Below are 23,719 nucleotides of genomic sequence, written 5' to 3'. Positions count from 1 at the left end.
CACTGAGTGTTCTTGCACTTCCTGGGAAATATCCTAACTCACCCTCTATGCAATCAGCTTACTTTCTTAGATGTTTACACTAGGGTACGCATATCCTGGATGTTATCACTTCTCATTCCAAGGATAAATATATAAAAGCAGGAACCTGAGCCTTCTTCTACCTCTCCAGAAAGTAGGTGGTGTTGTCAGTCTACCCATCAGGCCTCCGGGCACCCATCTGCTGCCCAGTACATTTTAATCACCACCTGACCCGCCCAGGCTTGCTACCAGGTTCCCTGCCTCCCCTATGGCGCTTCCTTAGTCTCCCTCTCACCAATCAATATGGGTAAAGCCCAGGGGTGGCTCCACCAGGACCTTTAAATGAAGTCATTCCCGCATCACTATGGCAATAATCACTCCCTATAATCACTCTCTAGACAGCACTCTTTATGCTACTCCACTGAAGCCTCTTTTCCAGGTTCCAGCTATGAGTAAAAAGTAATCACGAGACCGTGCATGAGCACAAATCAATCCAAACCTGGAGACTGCAGGAGACTGGCTGCTTTTATACAGCTCCCCCCGTCTGCACCTGTCAGTTCCCAGGCCAGTCCGAAGTGCCCGATGGTGTTAGGAGAAGTGATTTTGCTGTGAGGAAGAGAGCTCCAGCTGAGAGCCCGGCTGAAACTAAGGCCCTGGGGAAAGGGGCTAGAAAGTTCCACCCCATGACCAAGAAACAAGGGAAAACAACTTGTTTTTTATAAAGACCTGATAGAAAAAATAAAATGATGGTCTCGTGAAAAAGGGAACGTCTACACCTGTCCTATGTGAGTGTAGAGAGGAAGTTTACACTGTCCTCATTGCGCTGGAATCTTCTAGAGCAGGTGGCCCCGAACTAGATATACTACTCAGGCACCAGCCAATCACAAACCCCAAAATCCTCCCTAGAAACCTCTCTAAAACCCTGGCACACTGGACTCTTACAGAAAAATCATCCCCATGGAAGATGAGTTCACAAATAAAAAGCACAGACCTTTGCCAAAAAAATCCCCCCAAGCGAGAGCCAACCAGCAGAACAAATCGGTTTGTTTAGCACTGCCAATCCAAATAAGTATGTTTACAATTATTAAAGAAATGTTTTAAAGAAAGGAAGACAGGTAGAATGCTATAAAAATAAACAGGTGGATTGAAGAAGAATGCAATAAAACTTCTAAAAATAAAATGAAAAATAAAATAAACTATTTAAAAATAGAGTATACCAGGTCCATCATCCTGGTGCTCTTGGCAGGACTTCATGTGATTCCATTTTCATTCAATAAAAGGAAGACTTTCCCAGGATGTCAGGACAGCACTCTGCTCTCGTTCTGGCAATGAGAAGGCACAATAACTCTTGCAGAGCCCGGGGGCATCGTGCTAACAGAGGAATGACAGGCATCCTGACTCAGTGCTGGTTTACACAACTGCATGTCAACATAGCCCTCTGTCTACTGAATACACAGGCATCCTTGGAAAAGGAGCTTTGAGGAAAGCAAGTTTAGCTGCTGAGACAGATGCTGAAGATGTCAAGATGGACAAGGGGTCTTCAGGGTCTCATTAGATGGAGGAAGCACTATCTTATTTCTTCTCTTGCCTTAAGCACTGAGTACAGGTATGATCCTGGGGCCACTTCTTTCTTTCTTGGACTTTAGATAACAAGACAGTGCATATTTGTGGCCATATCTTTGATGCTGGTGTGTGGTTGGAAATGAAATACAAAACTCTTTGTACTTACGCAGGACATCGGAATCCAGCAATGAGCTAGCATAACTGGCCCCCTGAGCACCACTTTTGCATTGTGAACTTCCTTTTTATGAGCTTAATAAATCTTTGTTGTGTTATTGCCTAACCCGAATGGTCCTGCAGGATGTTTTGCAAAGGGGGAAATGACTGCAAAATCAGAACCTCAGAATGGTGTGCAAAGCTCCCTGTGAAAGTTGTCATTTTAAAACACTGTGAACTAGTTCAATCTTTAGTTCCAAAGAAACGTGTAGTGTTTGCAAGTAACAAGATGTCAAAGGAAGTACTGTTGTTTCTGGTGTGATATGCTTTCGGGATTAGTGTGGTGTGTTTTTTTTAAGTTTAATCTTTCTTGGATCATATGTGCCAGAATAAATATTATATTACTTCATAGATAGTCACTGCTTTATTCTAGCTCAGAATATGTAGTTAGTCAACAGGGGGAGGCAGCTTCGCCAAAATTCATAAATGTATACTGTTTGAGACAGTTACAAAAGTAACACCCCAAACCTACAGAAATAAAAATTTTATTTTTACTTATGAGAGAAATTCTGTAGAAAAAAATCTTCATTAAAATTTAGGTGTTAGTTTAGTAATCCCAAAGAAATTGTTTTAGGTCCTTGTATTTACTTTTCCATAGCCCAGTAGCACTAAACTAACTAAATGACTCTAAAAGTCAAAATTATGCAGAAAAGCTTATGATAAAAGCTGACAAATGGAGCTGTAAGAAAAGTGGTCTTACCATGGCAACCAGTTCACGACAAAGAACGAAGAGACTAAGGAACATAATATGAGGGGCCAATTAACTTTTGAGAATGTTGTTCTCCACAAATCAGCACCATAATAAAACATAAAAAATCATAGCTAGAGCTGTTAATAGCAATTGAAAACATCCACTAAAATGTAGTCTTTTATACATTTTAATGATTTTTATAACTTTTTGCTAATTTTCTTCCCGATCTTCAGGAAACCATTAATCCCAGTTTCCTAAACTGATTTGAGCTGTAAATGATACACATTTTGGACAGGTCACAGAAAAGTCTTTGAAAGCACTATGAGGAAATGAAGATTTTCACTTAAGAGCAATATAAAATGAGCCTGAGTCGGGCTAGGGAAACGAATCAGATAAGAGTAATCTTTAAGTCACAAAGAAGACGTCCATGTATTCATTTTAAAAATTTCCTATCTATAGTTTGGTGCTTCAAAGAACAAAAATCATCCTACTCCCAATTCTATTATTTTAAGCCAAGCAACCTAATTGAGTCCATATGGAAATCTCCTTATAGAATATCTATATTTTGTGCCCTGGAAAAATCTGAATATTCCTCAAACCATCTTTACAGCCTCAGGAAATTCACCAAATGGTTTAATGTTTATAGTAATTAGTTGGTAGAATTTCTTGTACTGAGAGGCTTTTATTGGGCAACCCAATATAAAATAGGAATAATAGAAAACTGGTTTAACTGCAATTAAGGTACACTTCTAATATTACATCCTAAATATTCACTGAATTGGAATCCATTTAACCCCATCATGTAGAGTCTAAAAGCCTATAAATAATGAACAAATGTGATCTTTTCCTATAAGCACAGATTAGAAAAGATGCAATGCGGTGGACACAGCGAAGCTTAGTGTTGAAATGATGACGAGGTCTTAAAGAAATCAGGAAGAAAGTCATTGGGGCAAGTTTCTTTTCTGTTTGCTTTCCGGGCTGACCTCTTACCGAGGACTGTGAGAATAAGGCTATTATGAAATGAGTCAGATGGAAAATACAGGCAAACAATACTGAGCATGTAAGTACGTGTTTCTTTCCCTGGTAATTTACTTCAAGGATAAAAATATAAAAATTGGATGTACAAAGTGTTCCAAAAAGATAATTTGTGAAAACAATAAGGTATTGCATTTCTTTAAATAGCCATAGAAGTTTTTCTGAAAACACCCAAATTGCCCAAACTCTGATATTTTAAACCAATTATTTCGCTTGCAGAAATCATATCACAGGATCAATTAGAATAAAAGACACATACAAGAACACTCAAGGTATATTTGGGATCATATATCACAGAAAGATTATTTTGATCTTCCAAGAAATATACTCAATTATGTGCACACAAAAATTGAGGTCTTGGAAAGTTACTTAATACTATTTGACAGATAAGAAGATTGTAAGTATAATAGTACTTTCCTTTTAAACCCATTTATTTAATTTGTTTTCTGCTGTGGATTAAAAATATTAATATTCATGGGGTTTTGCTTATTAAACTTTGAAGTACTATATTACATGGTACAGTACACCATGTGTTATGCTTACCAAGATAATATGAATGTGTAATGTATTTATTATTTACATATAAAGCTGGTATTCATTTAACACTTTTAATAACACTAAATAATATGATAGAAACTCTAGTCATGACCACAAAACAATCGGCTTACATTGGATAATAAAATAATGATATAATCGTTTTTAAAGGAGTAAATGTGAAAATAATTTTAGAAAAAATTTCATAGAAGTCAAAGTGAAGCTATCTCAAAAGGTGGGATTATGCTTTATAAAAACTCACTTGCATGCTTAAGGAGGCTGAGAGCGTCTGACAGCACCCTGCCTTGTTCAGGGCTCCACCCTAAGGAGTGTGTTTGCCATGTAACAATATTGACTCTAGGGTCAGACTCCAGCTGCTAAGGACACGTCTCCTTAATGCATAAGAAACCCTTCTTTCAAATATACAGCTAAAGTAGTCACTAGATCCAGGTACATTTTTTTAATGACACCTATTTCTGGCCTATCCAAGCTCCTTAGCATCCTGTCACTTCAATGGGAAGTTCTAAGTATTTATGAGATTATTCATTTTAAATTCCAAAAGAATGTTAATGTGCCCTTTACAAATATCCATCTTCAAAACGATGAGAGTTCATGGAATAATTACTTAACTACTTTGGATGCTGGCACATTAACAATAAATTACTTTTTATTCTTCCTTCCCTGTAAGGCCTTAGTTCCATTATGATCTAAAACAATTTCCGAATGTGGGCCTTTATTCAGGTAAAATAAGAGATTTAAATGGCTGTGAGAGTAGGATTGCTTCCAGCTTAGTGCATGGTCTAACATTTCTGATGGCCAGGAAGAGATATTAGATTGGGCTATAAAACAAGTGCAGAGAGCTAAATGCCCAATTCTAAAGCTGTGGGCTCCTGGAGATGGCTAAGCCTAGACACCTGAACACTCAAGCAAGAGTTTTGAAACCTGGGTCTATAGATCCCTCAAAGGGCTCATTGGATTTGGCTCAGTGTATAAATGAGCCCTGTAAAATCATTGTAAAGTTGTGTGCATGCCTTTTTCCTGGAGAAAACACTGATAGATCTCATCATCTAAACCATATAATTTATTGTTCAAATTATACTTTTAAAAGTAAAATGGAATGTTCTCAATTATTATTCTCAGCAACAGGCTTATAATGAGAATTTTCTGGGCAAAATGGGAAGTATAGTTACTTTATCAATAACCCCAAAAGGTAATAGATTACTGTACCAGAGAATTTGGCATTTCATTATTTTAAGTCAATAGCCATTCATGAACTTTCATTTACAGCAATTGATTTTTACACAATCAGATGTACTCTCCAAGTGTCTGAGCACAGATAAGACAGCTTTTGGAAACCATCCCAAAGCTTTTAAGCCTACATGTGCTCTTCTCCAGTCCTAGATGCTCTCACCTGCACTTGACATTTGTTGTTAGCATGTGCTTTGCCTACTAAACTTGGATTTTGGGCACAGCACTGGCCTGGATGTCCTCATACATTTTTCTCTGATTTTTGTGCTTTACAATCAAGCACTTCTTTTCTTCATGCTCTTAAATGAATGAGTGTTACAAAGGTTTGGGGCTGAGCCTTCTGCTCTGCACTTTCCCTTGAGAAACAGATCTAATTATACAACTTTCCATAGAATATATCAATGACTGGTTCGCAGCCTTTGATTCATGTCAGAGTCCCAAACTAGACCCAGGAACCTTGGTCCACCTGAGTCAGCTGATGAAGTTACTCAAATTCATAGTATTGAGACTGCTATGTAAAGTTGAGAAAAAACTTTTAAAAATATTGGAATAACCTTTATGTGTTTGTAAGACAGAAGCTTAAACTTTAGAGAATCTGAATATTAGTCTGTGACTCTACAAATGTGACTAAAATTAGGATTTTAAGTTGAAAAGTATCATATATTTCATGGTTTGTGAGCAATATTTATATGAACAATAGAAGTTAAATTACTATCAAGTAATTTTTATTTATGATGATTACAAGAATTACTGAAGTGCTTAAAAAAGTGTTGCTAATGAAATTTGTACATCTGCCCTTTTGAGCACTGAAAAAGTTTAAAAGAATTAGATGTATTAGTCTTAAACTTATAAATGTAGTTAAAAATATTTAAGGGAGCCCTGGTTGTTGTGGCTCAGTTGGTTGTACTGTGCACCAAAAGTTTGTGGTTCAGTCAGGGCACATGCCTGGGTTTCAGGCTCAGTCCCCAGTAGGGGGCGTGCAGGAGGCAGCCAACCAATGTTAGGCTCACATTGACGTTTCTTCTCCCTCTCCCTTCCTCTCTCTCTAAAAGTCAATAAAAATATTTTTTAAAAATATTTAAGGGAGCTTTATTAACAAGTTTATAAAGGGGCTTTTTAATTTATTGAATTTAATCTATTGAAATCTATTTAATTTAGATAAATTTAATCTATTTAAATTTATTTTAATTAAACATAAAGAAACAAGTTGTAGAGGTCTGTTGTACAACATTGTGCTTACAGTTAACAATACTGTACTGTACACTTTGAAATTTGTTATCTGTTCTTACCACACAAAAAATGATAAAAAGAAACAAATTAAAATAGATTTTCAATTTTATACCAATTTACTATCTTCAAAAACAAAATATTTTGTACAAATATGTAAAATTTGTATATTTTTAAACTCAAATTTGTAGATTTAGGAGAATTCAGTTTTAAAACTTTACCTTTAATAAAATGAATAGCAATTAAACCCCAAGAAGTGGAAACCAATTACTTTTGTACACAAGAACCCCTATTAGATATTAAGATAAACTCAAATGGCAACCAACTCTTCCTATATGTCAAGCACTAATATTATCTGTCTATTTCTCTAAGCTAGAGTTTAGGGAGAGTTTATTTATTCAGCAACTTGGTTTGCAATTAGATATACAGTAAGTCTCCCTTGGTATCTGCAGGGTATCAACTCCAAGACCCCAATGAATATCAAAATCTGAGGATGTTCAAAGAGAAATCAATAATTCTGTTGTTATAGAGTTAACTGACTTAATAGTAGTTAATAAATATACTGAGGCCTAAGTTATTGTAATATAGAGAAGCAAATGACACATTCTGTAATAATAACTAATATTTTTGAGTGCTAACTGTGTGTTATGTACCATTCTAAGCACTTCACCTCTATTATCTTATGTAATCTTCCACACAGCCTATAAAGTAGGTCTTTCCCCACTTTACAAGGGAGACAACTAAAGCATAGAAAGAGTAGTTAGAAGAGGCTAGGGAGAGTATGGAATAGTCATAAAGCCAGATGTAAACTCAAACCAATCTGAATCTGTACCTTGCCCTCCTAATCACCAGACAACACTTCCTTGAAAGTGAAGTTTAAACTCCCTAGAATGGCATTAAAGAACCCAGGCATAAAGGCCCCAAAATGCCTTTCCAATAATATTTATAAATTACCCATATGGCTCTCACTGCTGCTAAGTTAACCCCATTAAACATCCAACAAAAATGTTTTGTAAATTCTAAATCACTCTCTCCATTTGGAATTCTTGCTTTCTACTACCAGTTTGAACATCTAATGGACAGCTATCTCTGTCTCCTCTGAAAAATCTTCTCAAGTGAATGGTAAATTTTTAGTATGGTTCTATCTTAATTCTTCTATCAGATTGTAAGTACTCTCAGGGCAGGAACAGTATCTTCAACTTCTTTGTATTTTCCCAAGGCCTGACTTACCACCCTGAACTGCAATTATCTCTATAAGAGTCTGGCTACCTCTGTAACTGATTATGTCTTTTCATCTTTGTATCTTCAATGCCTGGTGTAATATTTGCTACATAAATAGGTTCAATGGCTATTTGGTAAAGGGGGTTGCAGGGCTGGGTGAAAAAGGTAAAGGGATTAAGGAAAGAAAAAAAACTCAGACACAGACCACAGTATGGTGATTACCAGAGGGAAAGGGGAGAATTAGAAGAGGGTATAAGGGGGATAAATGGTGATGGAAGGATACTTGACTTGGGGTGGTGAACACACAATATAATATACAGATGATGTATTATAGAACTGTACACCTGAAACCTATAAAATTTTATTAACCAATGTCACCCCAATATATTCAATTAAAAAAAATTTTAAAGCTAAAATCCAAAAAAAAAGAAATACTGTTTAGTAATATTTGCTACTTATTATTACTATAAGTCTTCAAATTATACTCAAAAATATAAAATAACATACTTTAAAATCTGCTTGAATAAAAGCCTCTAAAATTACACTGAAACAAATATAGAAAACACAAAGGTATGGCATCCACTTAATTAGGCTATTGTTAGGGTCATTAGTACTAAGCTTAGTTTCACTACCAACCATTACTTTATATATCAGATTTTCAAATCCTACTCAGGGAAAAAATAATCAAAAACAGTTACCTAGTAACAACAGATTATTACAATAGCAGGCAAATCTCAAAGACTGATCCTATGACATCACAGTTAAAAGTAATGATGTTTAGAGATTCCAAGATGGTGGCAGACTGAGTGGAAGCTACACTGACACTCTCCCAGGACTAAACTGAAGATTAGTTGGAGAACACCCTTCAGAAGCAAGGACATAAAGCGGAGACCACATAGAGATTGGTAGGAAGTGTGGAGGAGCGAGAAGGCTGGCTGGGCTCCTACAGGCAGACACTGAAGGTCTGGAGGGATATTTTAGCTGTGTGTGGGGGGGGTCCCCAGTGAGAACTCTAGGGTCTAAACTCAAACTGGGCTTCCCAGCCCTGAGCACCAGAACTGAGAAAGTGCCCACATAACATCTGGCTGTAAAAAGCAGCAGGGTTTCTGTCTGCCAGAGAGAGATGGCTGGAAATGCAGGCACCCTCTTAAAGGAACAATGCACAAAGTTTCGCGTGCAGCCACTCACCTTGGGCTCTAGTGGAGGGAGGGCAGAGTGGGCTAGAGCTTGTGAGGAGAATCGAGGGATGCTGGCTCTGGGGATAGAGTTTAGAGGGCAGCCATCTGGATTCCTGTGCTGAGTCATTCTCTCAAACTGCAGGGGGCATCTTTCTCAGGTAGACATTTACCATCCAGGCAGCTTTTGCCTGGGGGAGAAGTAACCCACTGAAAACCTCCCACCCTGTGGAGCTTACAACTTGCTGTGTTCTACAGCCTGAGACTCACTAAGAGACTGTGAATAGCAATCAGTCTCTGGGTGCTTTGAGTCTTTGCCTGATCTGCTTCTGGACTCAGGGCTTGGAAAAGCAGACCTTAGTGTACATCTTGGTCCTTTCCAAACGCACCCAGTCCCAGCAGAGGTTGCCACAAGCTCTGGATTGTGGAAAGCTTCAAACAGAGTTCTCAAGGCCAGTCTCAAACAGCATTTAACATTGGCCTGCACCAGAGACCATCCAAAAGACCGGGAGTCCTAGCAGATCTACCTAATCCATAGAAACAAACCGAAACAGGCAGCCAAAATGGGGAGACAAAAAACAAGCCCCAAATGAAGGAACAAGAGAATTCTCCAGAAGAGATCAATGAAATGGAGATAAACAACCTATCAGATATAGAGTTCAAAATACTGATCATAAGGATGCTTAACAGCATGACAAAATAAATGGAAACTATGAAGAAAATGAAGAATGACAGTAGAAATAAAAAAATACACTGGAAGGGATAAACAGCAGATTAGGGGAAGCTTAGAACTGGATCAGCAAATTAGAAGGCGGTAGAAAAATCACTCAGAGAACCAAAAAAAAGAAGCAATTAAAAAACAGGAGGACAGTTTAAGAGAGCTGCGGGACAACATAAAATACAATATTCACATCATATGAGTTCCAGAAGGTGAAGAAAGTAAGCAAAGGTTAGAGAACATGTTTGAAGAAATAATGGCAGAAAACTTCCCTAACCTGGTGAAGGAAAAAGTCACACAAGTTCAGGAGACACAGAGAGTCCCAAACTAGAAGAACCCAAAGAGGCCCATGCCCAGACACATCATAATTAAAATGCCAAAAATTCAAGACAAAGAGAGAATCTTAAAGGCAGCAATAAAAAAGCCATCTGTTACCTACAAAGGAGCTCCCATAATGCTGTCAGCTGGCTTCTCATCAGAAACTCTACAGATCAGAAGGGGATGGTATGAAGTGTTCAAGGTAATGAAAAGCAAGGATCTGAAATCAAGACTACTCTATCCAGCAAAGAGCTTCCCAGATCAACAAAAAAAAAAAGGTGCAGGGAATTTATCACCACCAAACCAGTACTGCAAGAAATGTTAAAGGTACTACTATAATAAGAAGTTGAAATAGAGAAAAAGAGAAACATAGGCATAAAGAAATAAAATGGCAATAGGTAAGTACCTATCAATAATAACCTTAAGTATAAATGGATTAAATACTCCAATCAAAAGACATAGGGTAGCTGAATGGATAAGAAAACATGACCCAAATATATGCTGTCTACAAGAGATCCACCTCAGAACATAAGACTCACACAGGCTGGAAAAAAAAAAACACTTCTGGAGGACTTTAAGGGAGAGATTGACAGCAATACAGTCATACTAGGGGACTTTAACACCCCACTGGCTACTGAATAGATCTTACAGACAAAAAATCAACAAGGAAACAGTGACTCTAAATGACACCCTAGATCAGATGGATTTAATTGACATTTACAGAATATTTCACCCAAAAGCTGCAGAATATAGTCTCCTCAAGCGCACATGGGACATTCTCAAAGACAGACCACATGTTTGGACATGAAACAAGTCTCTACAAGTTCAAGACGATTGAAATCTTATCAAGCATCTTCTTGGACATTTACACCATGGAACACTATGCAGCTATAAAAAGGAAGGATCCCTTACCCTTTGAGACAGCATGTGGGACCTGGAGAGTATTATGCTAAGTGAAATAAGCCAGTCAAAGACAAGTGTCACATGATCTTACTCATATGTGGAATGTAATGAACAAAATAAACCAATGAACAAAATAGATCCAGAAACATAGAAACATGGAACAGACTGACAAATCTCAGAGGGAAGGAAGGCGTGGGTGGGTGAGTGGGGAGAGATTAACCTAAGAACTTACATGCATATATGCATAACCCATGGACACAGACAATAGTGTGGTGAAGGCCTGGAGGAGGGGCACAGGGTGGAGGGGATCAATGGGGAGAAAATGGATATTTTTAATACTTTCAACAATTAAGATAAATTAAAACATTTTTTAAAAAGTAATGATGTTTAATAAAATATAAGGAAAATTTGTATCATCTATAAAAACCCTAGTTGCTTTACACTAAGACAGTTGCGGGAGCCAAGGATGCCAGTCACCCTGGTGCATTTAGGCTATGTTCTAATGATTACTTCCTACCTGCCATACCTTAGTCACTAAGATAAATACTGGGATTTTACTGACATGAGAGTAGGCACAGGAATACAGTAGAAAATTATAACAGCATCATAATTAATTATAAAAAGCCAGAGGGATTTTTAATTACCAAGTGTTATAGTTTGCCAGAAAGAGGGGAATATATCACAGAAAATAATTTGTATCATAATGGGGAATAGCAGGTTATCTGACCGTAGGGGTTAGAATTGTGAATCATCTCTTGTGTGCTTTTTAACTAAGGAAAGGAAGTTTGCCCAAAGGGGAGGGGAAAAAATCTACAAACCACACACTCCATCCAATTGAGTAAAGACAAATCAGCCTTCAGGCATATCACTGGTCTTCATTTCAAGCTTACCTGGATTTGGCACTCTGCCCATCTTTTCCAAGTCTCTTAATTATACTTTCATAGTTTAAAAAGTGCATACTGTTCAGCATTTGCAACATTATTTTTGAAGAAAAGGAACTCTTTAGCCCAGGAAAGACAATCTGGCTTGGGAAAAGGAAAGTTCCTTTCTGAGTCTGCAACATGTAAATCAGAGATTAGTGGGTGGGATTGAGGTGTTCTTGGTACATAAATAGAGGCTGGACTGAGCTCGCTCACTAGGAAGCTTGGACGCGTGGAGGCCACTTGGCTCACACACAGGTGGGTGGGGAAAGCCAGGTAAGGGTCCTGACAAAGCGCTTCTTGGAAGGGCACTCACTAGAGTAAGTTCTGGCCTCTGATTACTGTGTAAAAGACAGTTTCCAGGGCAATGAAATGGAATTTGCCGAGGGAATAAATGGAATTTTCACCAAAGGTTTACTGGGGACTTTCTTTGGCCTGAGCTGGCAGTGCTACATTCCTGAGCTGGTTCAAGGTACTGCTTTCTCCCTTGGGAAATGGGAGGTCTGAGAGTGGGTGAATTCTAGGTGTTTTCAAGTGTGGGACAGGGCCCAGGATCTTCTGTCGCTGTGCACTGTCACCATCTAAGCTCTGCTTTTCTCCCACTGCCTGAAGCGAAGGTCTGCAGCACTGGGAAACCTCAGACTGGCCACTGAAGCAGTTGCAATTAATAATCTGGGTGCAAATCAGAAATGCAGGGCTCTTTCTCTGTCTGGTGTAAAGAGATTCGTGTTGCACCTTCGTACTTCAGATCCATGGGAGACACTGTAAGAGAAAGCTGGGTGCTTTCCTAATGCATTTATGAATTAGGGGTACCGAAACCTCCTGCAAGTTCATTCCTTGCTAAAGATAAGAAGACAGAGATAGAGTGACCAATAAAAAGTGCTGGTTTCATAGAATATGTGTGTGTGTGTCCGAATGGTCAGTGTCTCCCACAGTTAGCATTCTGTTTTGAGATGGTTTATGCAGGAAGTGTGCAGAGCAGAGCCTGTTCGTATTTACAAAACCTTGATAGAATGAATCTCAGAAAGTCAGCCCACAGCAGGATGTTTGTACAGTAGGAGTTATATTAGGCCAAATTCTGTCATCCTGCCATAAAAACGTGTAATATGCCAATAGTTCCAACCTTTGAGCTGCAGAGCTATCGCAAGGGCTCTTAATAGCTGCTTGCACAACAAGAATTGTCACTGGACTAAATAGGTACAATGCCTCGCCACCAGTTTATGATTTTTTAAAAATATACATAGATGCTGTTGCTTTAAATGAAATGCAAAATCAAATAAATGTTGATAAATTCAAAGTAGCTGCTCGCCATGATGTTTCTAAATCAACTAATATTAAAAAACAAACAATTATTCTCACATAAAAATTCTTGGCTTTTTTAAACACTAAAAATAAGTCTTTGTGCTAAGAGGGCTTGGAATTGTTGACTTGTGGTACATTTGAGTTTTTCCTGCAGAGCGCTAGGGTACAATGATTGTTATTGGAATTTCCACATCTTAATCAGTGTGGAAAATGAAGAAAATGCATCCTTAATTTTAACTTAATGTCTTTTTGAGTAAGACATTTCGTGGCTACTTACTACTACTTGAATAATAATTGGCCAGTTTAATATCATCTGGAATTGGTGATCTAGGAGCACTTTTTTTTTTAATCAGCAAAAGTTCCCGCTCATGCTATCAGAAAGTGAAAAACTTCCCCCCTTAAAAATACTATGCATTGATAGTCCATCCTGCTTCCTTTGCAGAGCTTATTTTATTTAATTCCAAATCTACACCAATATTAGAGTTAGATATTTCTTTTCAAGCAATTTCAGTCTTGGCTTTACTAAAATCCCAGGTCTCCCACTTTGCGCGTTGTGGTCCCTGGAGATCCACAGTGGTTGGCTGGTGCAGCTCACTTTGCTGGCTTGCTCTCTCCCCACTCACTCGGGGATCTTCTCTTGTCATTTACTCTCCTGTTCACGGGAATCTCCTTCACAGCAGTGTGACCTTCCCTAAGAACTAACTGTGGAATACTGGAAGAGACAAAAAGAAACTAACAGAGACACCCGTGGTGTTGCTTTCTCTGTTATGAGTCCCATAGAATATTTTTGTGCACACAAGTGCGCACCCACAACCGCCTGCCTATCGCAGGCCCGCTGTGAGAGTCAGAGCTGTTTCAGTAGGAGGAACTTGCGTTGATATATTTCGGTCAATTCAGAACTAATATATAGAGTTTGGATAAATATTACACTGGGGAGAGAATTATGTGGGTACAAGTTTTCAGGTAAATAACAAAGTTGGCAGGTGTTAAATGAAATAAGGAATCACTTTTCGCAGATCTTCAATGGCAATGTCCCCATTTTAACAGAGGCTAAAGAAGTATCTGTGACTAAATTGTTTCAAGATGGGAAAATGGGAGCCAGCATTGCAAAAGGGCAAGATCCAGGAACCTTGGTTTGGCACTCATCTCATAAATCTTCATCTCTCTGAATTTCAGATTCTTCATCAATAAAATGAGGCATTGGGGAGGTGGGGAAAGAAGGGGTAACCGATAAATGTTTTAAATATAAAATTTAAGTGTAGATTCTTTTAGCTATAAGAGTATATACATTTACTTATTTTCTTAAAATATATCTATATCTATATTGTAGATTTCTATGGAGATCTACATCAGTATATTTATATCTGTATGGAGAGGAGAAATTTTTAGGAAATTTCTGTGGAAGGTATCTTTTCAGCCCAATTGCATGGTTTTGATCTCAGCCAAGCCTCAATTCCGGAAGGAAGGAAGGAAGGAAGGAAGGAGGGAGGGAAGGAAGGAAGGAAGGAAGGAAGGAAGGAAGGAAGGAAGGAAGGAAGGAAGGAAGGAAGGAAGGAAGGAAGGAGGAAAATGACTGATGGACATTCACACTATGTATTTTTAGGAAATTTCTGTGGAAGGTATCTTTTCAGCCCAATTGCATGGTTTTGATCTCAGCCAAGCCTCAATTCCTGTTGTAAGCCACAGTCGTGATGCAGTCTGGAGATTTTGAAGACCACTTATTCCCTTTTGTTTCATTGACTTTTTGCTTCTTTGCTTGTTTTCATTATCAGATTTGCCATGGAGAAGACTTCTGTGTCGACATTCTTACTCCTTGTGGCCCTCTCTTACACTCTGGCCAAAGATACCACAGTCAAACCTGGAGCTAAGAAGGACACAAAGGTCTCTGCACCCAAACTGCCCCAGACCCTTTCCAGAGGTAGGAGTCAGCTTCTTGTTGGCTTCCGGTGCTACTTAATTGGGAAGCTAAGACTTGTGTGCTGAACGTATTTTTTTGCATGGGTTCCTTCTAGATTTATCAAAATTTACAATTATCTCTACTTTCTCTAGAGGTTTTTCTTCTTTAGTATCAAGTATATATCCCAGTCATTGTCATTGCTTTTCAACAGCTTTGGGCCTGAAATTATAATAGCTTTAAATATACTGGTTCATTTTGCCCTAGGTTGGGGTGATCAACTCATCTGGACTCAGACATATGAAGAAGCTTTATACAAATCCAAGTCAAGGTAAAGATGAGCGTTACGCAGCTCTCCTGAAGCTCTCAAGAGCACCACCTAGTGATATTTCGCTGCACATGAAATCCTACTTAGAAAAAATGATCCAATCTCTCTTTTTCTTTTAAAGCAACAAACCCTTGATGATTATTCATCACTTGGACGAATGCCCACACAGTCAAGGTAACTTAGTCTTTTAAATATAATTTCCTTTATAGGCTTTTAGCTTTCGGGCCAAGGTTTGGATCACTCATCTTGATATCCTTAGCACCTGGCACAGTTGAAGACAAAATAACATTTCATGTAGTAAAAAGGTATTTAAAGTAACTTCAAATATTTCCACGCTTTGGGTTAACCACTGCTGCATATGTTGGAAAAACAAGCTCTAGGACTCATCCTTGACATCTTTCTCTTTTATCCCACATCCAACACATCAGCAAATATCATTGGTTTTGCCTCCAAAATATATGCCAAAGCCAGGGCCAGCTTCGTGGGCATGCAACCTGTGTAGCCGCACAGGGCCCAGCGCTTAGAAAGTTCCCACGCTTGCTTTAAAGCTCTGTAGTCACCGTCTTTAAATTCTTAATAATTTTCGAACAAGGGGCTCCATATTTTTATTTTGCACTGGGCTCCCTATATTACGTAGGTCCTTCCCAAATCCAACCGCTTCCTGTGGTCTCACTGCTACTGCCCTGGTCCAAACCAAGACCTAGAATACTGTAATAGCCACCTACCTGGGCACCCTATAGTCAGTTCTCCACACAGAAGCCCGAGTAAAGCTGTTAAACATAAATCAGATCCTATCAGCCATGTGCTCAAGCGGCTCCCACTCACTGGGAAATTTAAATCCAGATTCCTGACCATGGGCCACAAGGCTGGGCATGATCTAGCCTCGGGCTCCTTCCTTCCTTACCCCTCTCCTCCCGTTCTCTCTCCACTCCACCTAGCCTGGCCTTCGGGCTTTTCCTCAAACATCCGAGCTCATTTCCACCTCAGGACTATTGCCCTTGGAGTTCCCTCCACCTAGGGTGACATACCCTCAAAATCTTAGAATGGGTCACTCTCTCACTTCGATGCCACCTGCTCAGAGCGATCTGTCCTGACCACTCTATAGCCCTTAAACTTCTTACTTCGCTTCAGTTTCCTCCCAAGTACATATCTCCACCGAAGTTATTAGATTTGTTTACTTACTTATGATCTGTCTCCTGCACAGGCGTTTGAGCTCCATGAAGAAAGCACAATATTTTTTTTCTCACTGCTCTATTCCCAGGGTATAAAACAGTACCAACCATAGAATAGCCACTCAATGAATATAGGCTGGGGAAAAAAAGAAAAAAAGAAAATGAATGGATGGATGGGGGATGAGTGAAGGGCAAGAAGCAGAGGCAGCCAATAGCCTGGGTATAGATCCTCACGCCCATCACTGGCCGAAAGGGCAAAGTTGAACATTGTGTTAATAAATACACTTCAACTTAAAATATAACAGAGAGCGGTGGTTTTATTTGTGTTGGTGTGGACGCTTAATTGTTTTTCTTTACGCTACAGCTTTAAAGAAAGTGTTTGCCGAAAATAAAGAAATCCAGAAAACGGCGGAGCAGTTTGTTCTCCTGAATCTTGTCGTGAGTGTCCCTTTTCCTCATTGGTGGCATTTCTCCAGGGCTCATTACTCAGAACGGACGAATCCTGTCCTTTACCCTATACATCCTTTTTTTTAAAAAAAAATATATCTTTATTGATTTCAGAGAGAGGAAAGGAGAGGGAGAGAGAGAGACAGAAACATCAATGATGAGAGAGTCATTGATCGAACCCACAACCCGGGCATGTGCCCTGACCGGGAATCGAACCCCGATCGCCTGGATCCCAGGTGGACGCTCAACCGCAGAGCCACGCCAGCCAGGCGTCCCCTATACATCTTCATCACAACCGGGACATCCCGCACGGGGATCTGTTCCAAACACTCATCTCAAAGGCTGGAGAGAAAACGGATACTTTATTTTTTTAACAATCTACCTTTCACGTTAACGTTTTTGATTTAGCAATGAGTAACTTTGGGTTATCTGGAAGGTACTCTCCTGTGGTTAGGATTTTCTCTGGTGCTGCAGGAATGGGAAGGCCTGTGTGTTTTGCGAGTTACCTCCTGTGCCCCTCCTGCAGCCCTGGCTGCTCCCCGCCCATTCCCTGTCCTTGCCTCCGCTCGCCCCGGAAGACACAGCTCCCTGGTTGGCCTCCTGGAAGGGCCGATTCCCACTGACTTCATCTCCAGCCCTCCTGATGTCCAAGCTCTTCTGCCTCACTCTGTCATAACCCTCAAGTCAAATCAGAGTCTCTGTCTCTCCCTCCCCCTCCCTCCCCCGTCCCTCCCTCTCTCATGCTCTTCACAGGCTGACAAGTTGGCTTCTTCGAGGAGCACCCACACCAGTAGTTCCTCCTCACCTCTCTTCCCCAGGCTCCTCTTTCCCTCCCTACCCCTAAATATTAAGTGAGTTGGCGAATCTCTATTTGACCTACTCTCTTGTTTTCATATTTTATATTCTCTTTGGACACAACATCCACATCTGTCTTTAATCAATGTCCACACACTGATAATTCCCACATCTTACCCAAACATGCCACAACTTCCAGCTGGTGCATACAACGGTGCTCCAGGCATCCCATAATTAGCTTAAACTCAGCGGGTTCAACTGCATTTCTCAGCGTGGTCCAGGCTTTTCAAATTGGTCTTCTTCTTCTATTCCCTATTTCATAGAAAGTTTTATTCTATATCGGACTCTCCTACTCACCTGCAGCAGCCAAGAGGACCTGTGGTTCAACTTTTAAATATTTTTGTTATTGGTCACTTCCCTATAAACTGAGGATCACTCTTTCAGTGCATCAGTTGTTCACTTTGCTCGGCTTACTGCAATATTACTAAATGGCCCCCTGCCTACAAGATAAATTCCATCTAATCCCACCCTCCATTAGGGTGATCACTTTGAAGACCAATTGGGATCATGGTACCTCTTCTACCATCTCCCCACTGCTTCTTAGCTATTTATGAACTAATGTAAGCACACTGGCATGGCGTGCAAGAAAATACGAGCTGCCCCTGAAACAGCTCTCCAGCATCTTCCCTCACCACCACCTGCATCCCCTCCAAACACCTGGTCACATCAGGACGTGCTCTGCATTTCCTCTACTTTGCACAATCTCTCCCCTCTGCCTGGAATGGCCTCCTTTCCATGGAACTGATTTCAGTTCATTTTTTAAGATCCCCCTTCTCCACTTCATAAAGACCTTGCATACTGGGTTAAATATCCTGCTCCGGGCACCCATGGCATCTGTATTCCTCCATCAAAACATTTCAGCCACTGGATCCCCCAAATTCATTTTCCTACCTTTATCTCCCAGTAGAGTGTGCATCTATGAGAGATAATATGTATATTGCTAAATTTAAAAAAACACACCACTTCTAAATAAAAATTTGATAAGTGGGTAGATGACTACTCAAGATGTTTCTTTCTGTAATTTCTCCAAGAATGACTTCTGCTTTTTTTCATTAATCTACTTTCTCCTACCTCATAAAAGATATCTTTGCTAAACACTGTAACTCCTTTCGAGTTCTCCCTTCATGAACTTTTTTGCCCTTTGCCACCCGCATTCAGCTCTTTGCCCCGTCCTGCATCACATTCTGCACTAACTTGTGATTTCATGCACATAAGTTGTCTCTGCATCTGTATTGTAACCCCTTGTGGAAGGGATTGCCTCACAGCATCTTAAGATGCCTAGCCCAGCAATGGACACATTTTTGTAATAACAAATTTGAAAAGAGCTAAAGAGTAAACAAACTAAAAGCTTTTTTTTTTTTTTTAATCTTAGTATGAAACAACCGATAAACACCTTTCTCCTGACGGCCAGTATGTCCCCAGGATTATGTTTATTGGTAAGTAAGCGAAAAATGACACAAGTGCCACCATATCTCCACCTTTGCCCACCCCAACCCTCAGGTGCCACTCCCCCATAGCTTCAAGGGGTTTAACATCCCTTGAAGTTTCACAAAATATCTTCAGTAGAAAATGCGGGCTTCCAGATATTTCCACAGATAACATTACTTTCCTCATATGCTAATTTTAAGTTTTCCTCTTGTCCCGCAAATACATCTGAGAAGGAAGCACCCTGTTAACTGTTTAAATGTATTGTTCATTTTACTAAATACAGGGCTGGGCAAAAGTAGGTTAATAATAATAAATTAAATAATTTATAAATAATAATTCAAGGATAAACTCTGTGTTTTATGTACTCTCAAGTGTAAATCTACTTTTGCTCCACCCCTTTACCTCAGACCTGTAAATACTTATTTTTAACCAGGCAAACTTTCGATTTGTGTGTCGGATAGTTCTTTCTGAAATTGTTGATAATTACTTTAGGAAAGTTAAGAATATGAGTTTAAAAAAATCAAGTTGCCATGCTCCTTCCTGCCACTGAAACTATTTATATGCTGTTCCTTGCTTTCCCTCTGCAGCTACATGTCACCTAGTCACCTCCCAACATCACTCTTTCACTGACCTGGCCAAAGCCCACAAACATGTGCTTTTTGAGGCACCAGTTTCTTCCCATGGTTGCATTTTCCAGTTATGATTTTGTAATTATTGGTGTTTGTTTAATAAACATTTCCCCCATGGGATTATAAACTCTATGTGGCAGGGACTATAGCTGTCTCTGCTCACCACTATATTTTCAGCATGACCCTGTGGTGGGCTCACAATAACTGTTTCTTAGATGACTGAACAAATTAATTGAGTTTGGCTCTCATCAATATCATACTGATTTAAAGACAGTCCATGATAACAGTATGGTGATTATCAAAAGGAAAGGTGGTCGGGGGAGATAAAAGAAGGTATGGGGGGTAAATGGTGGTGGAAGGAGATTTGACGTGGGGTGGTGAACACACAATACAACACACAGCTGACGTCTTGTAGAATTGGACACCTGAAACCTATATAATTTTCTTAACCGATGCCACCCCAATACATTCAACAAAAAATAAAAATAAAGACAGTCCATGATTAAATCTATCACATCAGAAAGAGCTCACTCTAATCACTGGCTCACCTATGTAATTCTTTCAAGTTCACACTAAATGTACAAAACAAGGGAGAGAAAAAGTGAAGGGAGAAAGGAGGAAGGCGGAACCAGAGCTTCATAGATTCGGTTTTGTTAGGATTTAGAACATTTGGAACCCTTAACACTGAAAGGGACTTTATAGGGCCTCCAGTCTTACCTTGGGCACAAATTCTGTTCACAGAATTCTCATCTCAGGGCATCTTGACCCACGTGCGGTCCCTTCAGTTGTAAGAATCAACTCCAACTGAGGCAGCTTCCTCTCCAGCTCTGTCGTCCGTAGTTCATGCCGCCTCACATGAGAATCACCTGGAAGATTTTTAAAACCGAGCTGCCCAGGCCATACCTCAAGCCAAATAAACAGAGTGTCTGGGGGTGGGGCACAGGCCTCGGCCTTTTTTTAAAGCTCCCAGATGATTCCATCGTGCAGGCAGGGCTGGGAGCCAATGGCTGGGTGTTTAAGAGCCTTATGTCCTTTTATTACCACGACCAGGCCAGGTGTTTGTCCCCTGCACCACGCAGCAGCAGGTCTTAAGTCTTTGTTGAACAAAAGAAGGTCTGCTTTTTGTAAATTATGTTGGTCCTAGTCCAGAATTTTGAAATGACAGAGGCTGGCCATTCAAATAGCGGTGACAGACATCGCAAACATGCAGGTGCTTTCACGTGTCCTCCTCACGTAGATTTCAGGACATACACCTGAGGCTCCTTCGGTCACCTCTACCGAGGTAAGGTTCCCAGGCCTCTGTGCATCCCGGTACTACCTCCCTTTCAGATGTGCCTTATTTTAAAAATACCTTTCTGTGGCATTGATAACTTCAAGTTAATATAAAACATGAAAAAACAGATTTAAACAATGCGTAAGAGATGACTCCTAAATCTATATTTTTTAAATAAGGAAAAAAATAGAGACAGGTACTGCATGTTTATTTCACCTTTGGTGCTCTTAGGGTTTATCTTCTTTTATTCATTAAAAATATATATATTGGTTTTGAACGCCAGCACTGGATGTGGGTTTCTAATTATCTGGGTTGCTCTTGATTATAACACATTTCAATGACAGCATAATCATTTTAAAAGTTTAAAATAATTCCTTAGCAAAGAATGCTAATGTGTTCACCCAGAATGGAAACACCAGCCCGACCGCATGTATTAATCCTGTTTTCGGGTTGCTATAGACAGGACAGCAGGGTTCGTAGCCTTTCCCATCAATAGCTCTGCGCAGCTGTTGAGGGCTCCCAGGCCGGCTCGGGGTGCTGATGCCCGAGGAGCTGCAGGGCGGACGGATGGAGATCTGCCAGGACACACGCCGTGTTCCCTTCCTAGGACACGAACAAATACACGGGCTCCGTCCCGCAGTCGGGCTGCTGCCAACGCAGCACTTCACTCCTTTTGCTTTTCCTCTGTAGACCCGTCCCTGACCGTGAGAGCCGACATCACTGGCAGATACTCAAACCGTCTCTATGCTTACGAACCTTCGGATGCAGCTCTGCGTAAGTGTCACCTCCTTTGAACATCTCTGCTGAGGTCCTAGGGAGTAGGGGCCACATGACTATGAGGGAGGCAGGGAAAGCTGCTCAGGGACCCCAGGGAATCAGCTTGACCAAGTCTCGTCACTTTGATCTCATTTTTTAAAAATTTTAATTGAAGATGAATAATTTAAATTAGGTATCGTTTTCTCTAGGAGGATTCTATGACTATATTACCTGCTCTTCAGGTTTGTTTCTTAGGCACATAATATATCACAGAATTCGGTACAATAGTTGTAGTGATCTGCATGCTTTGTTAAATATTTTTTTCCAAGTAACGAAAAGGAAATAATTTAGTCTAGCTTGTTGATATTGGGTTCACGTTCAATTTTAAAGATCAGTAGGAAAGATGGCTCCAGATAGTTGCCAAGAGACTCACTTCCCAGAGAGACTGACTCACTCACTCAAGGGAGATAAGGTGCCTCAATAAGAGACTGTACCTGCTTGTGACATTTAATTAGTCCCTCTGGGAAGAAAACTGAGTTTTGTCCTAGGAACCAATTCTGCTCAATGACTAGCGGCTGCCTAGAACTGTAGTGCCCAATATGCTAGCCTTTAGCCACATGTAGCTTTTTAATAGTAAATTTAAATTACTTACAATTTAAGATTCAGCTCTTCTGTCATGCTAATCACATTTCAAGTACTCAATGCAAAGGCACTGAATATTTTTCATTATCACAGAAATTCTCATTGGGTGGCACATAAAGATTCTCATTGTTTTGGGAAGGACTTTGAGGCTGTGTCCGGGCAGCAGAAAGATCATGATGGTCCATTAGCAATGCCTTCGGTGGGTGCCGGAGAACCAGGGGAAGCACGTTCCATGCATTCACCATTCTCGAAGTAATAGCATATATCTTAATAAGCCTTCGGACTCCTTAAAGGCAGGTGTCCTGCACACATAATATCATCGTATCTTGTAGAAAAGGCATTTAATAAATATTGGAAGAGAACTGGAATGTAATAAAAGCCATTGCACATAATTTTAGAAAAAAATTACAATAAGATTACCCACTTTTCACTCTCTAATAGCACCCCATTAAACAATCAATAGAATACCCAAGTGTGGGGGGTTACTATATCTATTAATATAATTTCTGGTCATGTCTTGACTCTCGTAACTTATTTCGCCCATTAGTTATTGACAACATGAAGAAAGCACTCAAGTTGCTGAAGACCGAATTGTAGAGAAAAGACAAAATGTGCCAGCTCTTCCCTCTGTGTTCGGCCGTGACCTGGAACCAGAGGGGATTTCAGAAGACTCTGGAGAAGGCAGGAGCATGCGTGGACATGCTCATTAGATTACAGTTTAATGTTACAACAGCTACTTTTTTTAATTTGGTTTCAAGTATACATGTATGAAAACAATACTGTATACTACCATAGGAAGCCATACTTTTTAAAAAAATAAATCCTTTGGGAGTGTTAAACTGTTTTGTTTTTCCCAACTTGGTCTTTCACAGAAAAGCTATGGGGTTCACTTGCCAAAGAGGACTTTTGGACACACAAAATGTTCAAGGTTGGGGAGGGAGGGTGACAAGAAAAAAAATAGTGTAAGCAATGAAGACCAGACAGTCAATTATCATCTCAGCTCACTATAGTTTCTCCCTGGGTCAATAAAGTAGACATTAACTTAATCAACAGCAGTATCAAACAGAATATACTTTAGTGTGAGAGAACGTGTAGAAAGGCATCCTTGAGAAAACCAGGTACCTAAATGGAAGACAACGCCCCCCCCAACTGTAGCCAGAAACTCCTATGTACACACTTTAATTTAGTAATTCAATTTTAGTTAGATTT

General features: G+C 39.8%; 1 protein-coding gene across 1 annotated transcript; it reads left to right on the top strand.

Moving 5' to 3' along the window:
• Positions 1-12,004: 12,004 nt before the first annotated feature.
• On the top strand, positions 12,005-23,354 carry AGR2 (anterior gradient 2, protein disulphide isomerase family member). Its single transcript, XM_081147690.1, has 8 exons — positions 12,005-12,042; positions 14,859-15,004; positions 15,248-15,311; positions 15,430-15,482; positions 16,845-16,918; positions 19,155-19,218; positions 21,803-21,886; positions 23,058-23,354. The coding sequence occupies exons 2-8, from the start codon at positions 14,866-14,868 to the stop codon at positions 23,105-23,107; spliced, it is 528 nt and encodes a 175-aa protein (XP_081003816.1). The 5' UTR covers positions 12,005-12,042; positions 14,859-14,865; the 3' UTR covers positions 23,108-23,354.
• The last annotated feature ends 365 nt before the right edge of the window (positions 23,355-23,719 follow it).

The sequence above is a fragment of the Miniopterus schreibersii genome, assembly GCF_964146895.1.
Source record: "Miniopterus schreibersii genome assembly, chromosome: 9".
In the NCBI taxonomy this organism is placed as follows: Eukaryota; Metazoa; Chordata; class Mammalia; order Chiroptera; family Miniopteridae; genus Miniopterus; species Miniopterus schreibersii.
This window is presented reverse-complemented; position numbering and strand designations above follow the sequence as displayed.